Source organism: Babylonia areolata, chromosome 19, assembly GCF_041734735.1.
Source record: "Babylonia areolata isolate BAREFJ2019XMU chromosome 19, ASM4173473v1, whole genome shotgun sequence".
Classification (NCBI taxonomy): domain Eukaryota; kingdom Metazoa; phylum Mollusca; class Gastropoda; order Neogastropoda; family Buccinidae; genus Babylonia; species Babylonia areolata.
In genome coordinates, this window is record NC_134894.1 from 35,669,693 (window position 1) to 35,678,308 (window position 8,616).

The following is an 8,616-nucleotide window of genomic DNA, read 5'->3' on the forward strand; positions in this document are numbered from 1 at the left end:
AATGAATTGTGTTGCAAAGTTTGGCATTGTATTTGATTGTATGGTATTGAAATGTCTTGTATTACAATGTTTGGTTTTGCAGTGTATGGTAATTCACTGTACTGTAATGTATTGCAATGTATGGTACTGTATTACTCTTCAGTTGCAACTGAAATTTCTGAATGATTCAGGCTGCCGTCTCCAAGAAAAACACATCACCATTATTTGATGCTGCTTTCTTCTTCATCCGTTTCTTCTCCCTTTTTTCACCATCATCATATTCATCTACAAATTTGTTTTTGTATCAGAGTTTTTCCTCACAGACTTTGGTTGGGAGAATCTGGTTGCCATGGATATGTTTACATGTGCAAAGTGCATGCTCCATACAAGACGTCCTCATTTATCAATTGTACTAGCCCCCATGCAACTGGTAAAAATCCTCATCCAAACAAGAATTGAGTCTGGGGACTTTGCTTTCAAGCTGCATGCTCTATCCACCCAGCCACCTCTTCATCACAGATATTTAACTGTTCTGTTGAAAAGTTTTCTTCAGATGATGACATGATACACACAGACACACACACGCACACACAGCACACACACTCATTCAAACACACACTCTGACTCACATGCAAACACACACATACACACAAACAAGCATACATATTTACATTTCATCTTGTAGCTTTACAGATAAAACTATCCAGTTAAGTCAAACATATTTAGATGTGCCATGTATTTAGATGATTCACTGATCCATGTTGCAGGTAAAATTTAAAACAGGTTATAAAAGAAAATTGTATCATGCTTAGTGTGTGTGTGTGCATGTGTGTGGTGCATTTGTATGTGTGTGTGTGTGTGTGTGAGTGTGTGTGTGCCTGCCCATTATCTACCATCTATAGATACAGTGAAGCACAGAACATGAAGTTAATCACACTTTGTCAGTGCATCAAAACAAGGTACTGCTATTGTGCTTTTGAATTTCGTCAAGGAGAGACATTATGCTGAATGATTTTGTAGATCACCATCACATACCATATCACTTGAAATTGAAGTGGAATATATGGCCTAGTAGTAGAGTGTACAACTAGGAAGAAGGTGTCTGATGTTCTATTCCTGCACAGTCTAAGATTATTAACCCCACCCGCTTCATTTGACTTGATTGGTGGACTGGGTGTTAGTCTTTCAAATGAGATGATAAACAAAAGACTCATTTGCAGAATTAATGAAACACACAGAAAAGAACCCATGGCAACAAGTGACATTGTCACTGGCAAATTTCTGTAGAAAATCTTTGATTGCAAAGCACACAATCTGCAGACAGGAAAAGAAAAAGAAGAAAAGAATAACACTGTATTGTGGCAGTATGATCTCTCCACAGAACAGAAATGCTTAGAGTAGGAATATAGAAAGTAATTCAGCTCAGCTTGGCAGGTTCAATGTAAATCAATGTAAACTGAACATAATACTTACAAATCTTTACTGAACCTCACCCCCTCCCCACCAAGGAAACACTGCTGGAAATAATATATGGATTTTTGATTCATGCCATGATACGTAAAATGGTGAATCAAACTTCAGACCCATGAGTTAAACAGGTGGGACTGGCATAGCACATAGTAACAAACAGATTGACTTTACATTTGGTTGTTGATAATCAGCAGAGTTGTATGCAAGGTATGGTTAGATTTTACATGTAGTTGCTGATGATCAACTCAGTCCCATGCAGGTACAAATGAACTTTATATTTGGTTGTTGATAATCAGCAGAGTTCTATGCACATAAAAGTGAACATTACGTTTGGTTTTTGATAATCAGCATAGTCTTATCCAGATGTAGATAGAATTTCCATTTAGTTAATAATGATCAGCATAGTCCAATGCAGTTTAAGATTGTTTCTGTGTGTACATGTGTCCATGTGTATGCCTAAGTGCAAACATAATCATGTGTTGAGAAAATGCACTATTCATGGGATTATGCTTAATATGTTCTACTTATGCAATTTCTGCAACATCTCAACAAACTAATACCTGTAGATTCTTTCAGTATCCTTTTTAAAATAAAACACCTCCAAACATATTCTTGTTCACAATCAAAGAAAGCACACACTCCGACACTGTATCACAAATTATTATTGTAAAATTCGAAACTCTGTGTTCATGTACAACATCTGATAATAATTGCAGCCCCCTCTCATTCTCCTTCCCTGACTGAAAGCCATTCTCCTAGTTTTCTTGATTGTGAATTCCAACAAAAGAATCAACAATGAAGAAAAAATAATTGCATATTTTACCTTTTATATTTGGCATGCATTACACAAATTATATCTGTTAAAAAAAAAAACAACAGAAAACAAAAAAACAGCAACATACCACTGAAAGTACATTTGCAAGTACATTATTCTGAAAGTACATACAGTGCACATGTTTCTGTTACTGTCACATTGACTGCTTTGTAAAAACAAGAGGGAAAAGTGTCCCTGTAGAGGAATGAGTGGAAGTATCATCATCATTCTTCACTTTCAGTGAAACTCGTAGGTGGCAACAAGATGACAGTATGCATGTGTACAAATGACTGAAGCCTGACTGAATGACACAGGAAATGAATGATGCGTGCCTAAAGGCAGCTATCAGTCAGCTTTACCCAGGTAGGCAACCTGTTGTGCTAGTGACTCTACATTTGTAAGGTGTTTAGAGTTTGGTCTCTGACCAAAGACAGGTATTATACAAGCATGAACAATAATAACAACCAAGGTCCCCTATCACTGTGTTGGCAGCCTTGCTATGAGGATGTGCAAGCTACTCATCTTCGACCTTTCTTTTCACTTGTCAAAAAAAAAAAATATATATATATATCATCCTTCTGTTAGTGTACCTCTCCAAAATCCTTCTTGATTGGGCAGGAAAGGTAAAATAACCCAAAAAAAACATTGGAATGAAATAAATGACAGAAATACTTTATGGAATCTCCCTAAACTGTCACAAAAGTCCGTCACTCAGTATCCCCTCCCCACCCGCCCCCAGCCCCCCCCCCCCACACCTCCTCCTCCCCCTCGCCTGGCCCCCTGCTTTTAACCATCCCCCATCCACATCTCCTTCCCCCCAGAGACAACACACAGAAGAAAACACAAAGATTTATTTCTCACAAGAGTCAAGGTTTGCATACAATATCATCAATAGTTGAGCGCAGACCATCTTTCTTTCACTGTTACCCAAGTATAACTACATTCTGTGAAAACCAATTCCCCATCATATCCTCACCCCTCCCCTATGAAAAAAAAAAGAATCAAAAACGTATTTAAAATACTAATCAATAGATTAAAAAAAAAAAAAAAAGAGAGAGAGAGAGAGAGAGAGAGAGAGAGAGAGAGAGAGAGAGAGAAAGAATCTGAGAGAAAAAAAAATCCTCAACACCCTCTAGTTTCCTATGTAGATGGTGTTGAACTTCTCAAACAGTTCAATGTCTTTCTCCAGCTGTTTCATCTGGGCCTCCATCCTCTCCTTGCGGTTCTTCTTCGGTGTGGTGTCGGTCACCACCGACAGTCCCTGGTACTGCTCATGAATGTCTTCCCAGTTGGCCTTCAGGCCATCAATGATGGAGCGCCGTTCATCCACTGTCAGACAGCGCAGGGCACCGCGGCGGAAATGCTCAGCGATGTAAGCGTCATACTCTTCCTGAGCTCGCTGCATCTCTTCCCTGCGCTTGATCAGGTAGTGTGGCGTCTCCCCGAAATCCTGAGGAAAGTATGAAGAGGAAGAGATGATTAGTTTCATTGGATGTCATCTTTCTCCTTCTCCCTCTCTCACTTTCTCTGCCTCTCCCAGAATGCGTGTGTGTGTGTGTGTGTGTCTGTGTGTGTGTGTGTGTGTGAGTGTGTTTGTTGTGAGAAGCGAAGGGATGGGGGCAGGTTGGTAAGAGAGGCACGAGTGGGTGGCCACAGAATTGTATTCTTTATTATTTGTAACACCCTCTTGTCCCAAGGGCTTCATTGCTAAATGGACAATGCAACAACAGAAATATGAATTGTACTGTGTTATGGTTCAGATGACCTCTGTACCCTTCTGTAAAGTCACTGCAATTGTAATACAAACTGTATATGCAGTTGAACTTTCTACAGAAGGTTAAAGGAAGTCCCACAAAAATGATTTTAAAAATCAAATGATAAAATATGTGTCACTGAATTTATATATCAATAGACTGAAAATATATATCTCTTTCTCACTTTTTCTTCTCTCTCCTATTTGTTTCCTTTCCGTCTTTCCCTGAACATGGGATGGGTGTGGGGTGTTCTATGAGTGCTTAACACACACACATGGATTCAAAGCACACAACACACACAGCTGGATTGTATGTATCATATTGAACTGTGTTAAACTATGTTGTGTTTTCTTGAGTGCATTCCCTTGATTATGTTTTGTTGTGTGTACTCCATGTATATGTTGTGTGTGATGTACAAGTGTGCACATGTGTGTGCACATGTGTGTGTGTGTGTGTGTGTGTGTGTGTGTGTGTGTGTGTGTGCATAAAATGGGAAGGGGAGGGACAGAGAAGGGCAATGCTGAAATGTCTAGACATGTTTCTTTGGAACAGCAACTCAAACTTTTCACAAACAGATCCACCATAAAAAACAAAAAAACAACAACAACAAAAAGCAAAAGCATCACAACATTCCAACATTATCAATGCACCTTTAAAAAATAAAATAAATAAAACAACCAAGAAAAATGACATAATCTGTTTAAATAGATTTTTTTTTAAAAAGATCCCACACAAACAGAATACGCTCTCTCACAACACAAGCACTGGCACCTCTAACTAATCAAATGATAAAGATTCCATGGGGGGCGGGGAGGGGTGTGTGTGTGTGGGGGGGGGGGGGGGGGGGGGGCGATGGGGGCTGACAGGAACCCTAATCATGACCAATCATTCGCAACTTAGTACTCTTTTTCCTGACCTTCTTGTGAACGAAGACTGGCTCCAGCCCAGAGGGAATGAGGTTGTGGGTGTCACCATTGCGTGTATCGGCAAACTTCTTCTCCGGCTTCTTGGGCACAGAGGTGATGTTCTCCACAGCGTTGGTGGTGATGAAGTTCTTGGTGGTCTTCAGACCCATCAGTGGCTGGTCCGTACGTTCAGGGACTGGTGGCCGGCGGCGATCTTCGTCAGGGTATGTGAATTTCTCCTCTGTGGACATACACAGACACAGTGTGGTGGTCAATCTCCTATGTGAACATACTGATACAGAGTGGTCAGTCTCCTGCGTGAACATACAGAGTGTGCTTAGCTGAAAGAGAACAGTTTGGGACAAGGCAGGTGTATGCTAGTCTTTGTCAGGGTTGGAGAAATTCCTCCCCTCTAAAACACAGCGATGTATGCAGAGTGATCTATGAAAGTAAGAACATGCAGTGACTTGTGAATGAACAGAGTTTATCTTTTACTGAGTCATTCAAACTAGAATATGAGCTAAATGTTTTATCTCAGAAGTTGTCACAGGTTTACAGGATGTCACACAAAAGATGAAACACAAAAATGAATAAACAAATGAATAAACAAATATTCACAAACACCATATCATCACCACCATCATCATCATAAGTGGCAGCAGCAGCATTAGCAGTTGCAGCAGCAAGTCACCATCCAAATCAATTATCACCGACCTAACATAAAATATGCCCCTAATTACGACCATCAGTGACAAAACCTCTAGGAAAGTCAATAGTGATGGTAAAAAGAAGAGTATAAATCACATCACACAAACATGGAGAAGAAAAAAAAACAAAAACAAAAAAACACTGTGATCACAGCAGCAACAACAACAAGAATTTTTTCTTCTTTTTTCCCCCTTGAAGAAACAAAAATAAAAGAGAAAGAAAGAAATCATGGAAGAAAGAGGGTGCTTTTTCTCACAGATGCTGAAGATTTCTAATATGTTACACATATTTTTGTGATTTTACATGTGTGTGTGTGTGTGTGTGTGTGTGGAGGGGGTGGGGGTGGGGGGTAAAATAGCATTTGTAGATTGTACCCAACTTAATCTACTGATGACAAAAGTTGCATGTTGTTTTTTAACAGATACAGTATAACCTTTATGAATTAGTCCCCACACTTCGATGCCTCCTTGAAACTGAGACTGAAAACTAATGTCTAACGAGTTTTCTCAAGGCTTCAACCCTCACTACATGTGAAAATTATTTCAGAACATAGACTTCCTAGTGAGTTTTATTACTAGGGTCCACAATACTGCAGATGAATTCACATTCATTACTATATTTTGGAGGGTCTTCATGCCTCAGAACTTCAACTTTAATCTAGCTTGCGTGCCAAAGGGCACACACGTTTGACCACCAAATCCCCCACGCTCCCCCTAAAAAACAAAACAAAAACAAAAAAACCCTTGACCAAAGTGGGCATCACTTGGCCATTTTATAGCTCTATATTTGTTACCTGGTGTTGTGCTGTCCTCTGTCATGTCACGCTGGGTTGTGTTGTGCAGCATTGTGAACTATGCTGCACTGTACGCATATTCATTCTAAGTTTCCACTTTTTTATGGCATCCATGAAAACAATCACCAGTTTACTATCCAATGCATCCAACCATTAATCACCTAATTAAAACACACACAGAGACACACACACACAACTGAATAAGTACAGAGGTGAAATCCAAATCCAACATTCAACCCAGAAAAAAAAAACAACGAAAACCAAACAAACAACAACAACAAACACAAAAAAAGCATGATCAGTGGGATATGTAATATAATAACACTCACTTTTGGGTAAAACAGCTTCCTTTTCATGTTTCTTGAGGAAGTTGTCTGTGGTGGGCACTGGCACCTTAGCCTGACCCATAGTGCGGTAGTCTCCACGCCCCCCAACATACTCTTCTTTCACTGTCTGCCGGAATTTGGACGTGTACCTGCAACAACAATGCTTTCCTAACAGCTTTATATCACTGGAATTTGGATGTGTGCCTGCAACAACAATGCTTTCCGAACAACTTTACACCTATCTATATATAATCTGTATCTATATTATCATTATCAATGACAAACAACAGCAAAATTGATAAAAACAGTGATGATATCAAGTTAGAATTAACATTTTCCTTGTGCTGTGAGTAATAATTCAATCTGCATGAGAATTTATACTATGATGAAGATGATGATGATGGCTCTTCAATAAAGTCACTGCATACATGATTTTAATTAAAAAGAATCTGGGAAGGAATGCATTGTTGAGTGGCATTCGCAATCGCACACAAAAGTCATGCAATTTACACACACACACACACACACACACACACACACACACACACACACACACAAACACACACACATGACAGATTCAATGACATACACACTTACACATAGACGCAGAGGCTTACTTCCATACACATTCAAGCACACATGGACTCTGATGGGGTGATGTGCTTTTAACAAAACAAGATTTCATTGGTTCACTGGTTAATTTTGTTGGCTGGATAATTAGTGGTCTTCTGGGTGTTTGGAAGCTTACTTGTTTAAGTATAAAACTGAGTTATTTCAGCTAATTTGGAAGCTTACTTGTTTAAGTATAAAACTGAGTTACTTCAGCTAATTCTCCATTTATTTTCAACATTTTTGTTTTCTTTGAAAAAAACAACTTTGTGCTGTTGTGGACAGAAATTATCAAGTACACAATAAAACAGATTTTATATTTAAAATATGTGTTTGCTCTATATTGCAAGCATGACAAGGATGTTTGCTTTATATTGCAAGCATGACAAGGATACATTTGTACTTTGCAGATATTGATGGAAATAAGATAAGAAATACCTACAAAATATATATGATTCTCCACACATATACTGCTCTCTCTCTCTCTCTCTCTCACATGTGCACACATTTGCGTGCTCTCACAGCTAGGAATCCACGCACACATGTTTACACAAGCACACATACAAACTCACAAACACACATTTTACTTTTATGTTTTTCCTCAAGTTGTACAAGGATACTAGTATATTGTTTGGCATATAGTATACTGTGATGCAAGTATTATTTAACCCCACCCTACCCCCATCCAGTCCATCCCATTTCCCTTCATCCCCCACAAAAACATTTGGGTTTAATCTAGATTTGGATTAAAACAGCTCTGGAGCCAGTGCCACCTAAGGAAATGACGCTAGGTTACTAAACTAGCCATTTTCAACTGGAGGTGCCATCTAATTCTAAGAATTTCTGACAACACAAAATTGTCCACCAAATTAAGAGCCCACTGGGGGGAAAACACCCAAAATACAACAACAGCAAGATCTTTCTGCAAAATGATATGATTATGGTTAACTATATCATAGCATTTACTTAATTTCATCTGATAAAGTTCCATTTATTCAGTGTCAAGTACCACTGAACCGGGATCGACATTTGAATGCTCAGCAATTAACACACACAATGCCAATTCTATCCACGTCTTTCTTTTACATTCTGCACACTTACCTCTTCTGTTTGTATTCTTTCTGTTCTTCCTTTGGAAGCAGATCGTAGATGGAGATCTCCATGATTGCGCTGACAAGCAAAGAAAGTCTCCAGTACACACCACCAACTCGCTACTTGTTTTTGTCGCTTTGAAGATGGCTGCCTACACACAGGTTGC

The 8,616-nt window shown here is 39.1% G+C and overlaps 1 protein-coding gene across 1 annotated transcript; it reads right to left on the minus strand.

Annotated features, from left to right (window-relative positions):
- Window positions 1-2,095: 2,095 nt before the first annotated feature.
- LOC143293661 (enkurin-like) lies at window positions 2,096-8,616 on the minus strand. The gene is made up of 4 exons (XM_076604789.1): window positions 8,460-8,616; window positions 6,753-6,898; window positions 4,934-5,163; window positions 2,096-3,713 (listed from the first exon to the last, which is right to left on the minus strand). Exons 1-4 carry the CDS (start codon window positions 8,519-8,521, stop codon window positions 3,396-3,398), a joined length of 756 nt encoding a protein of 251 aa, XP_076460904.1. The 5' UTR covers window positions 8,522-8,616; the 3' UTR covers window positions 2,096-3,395.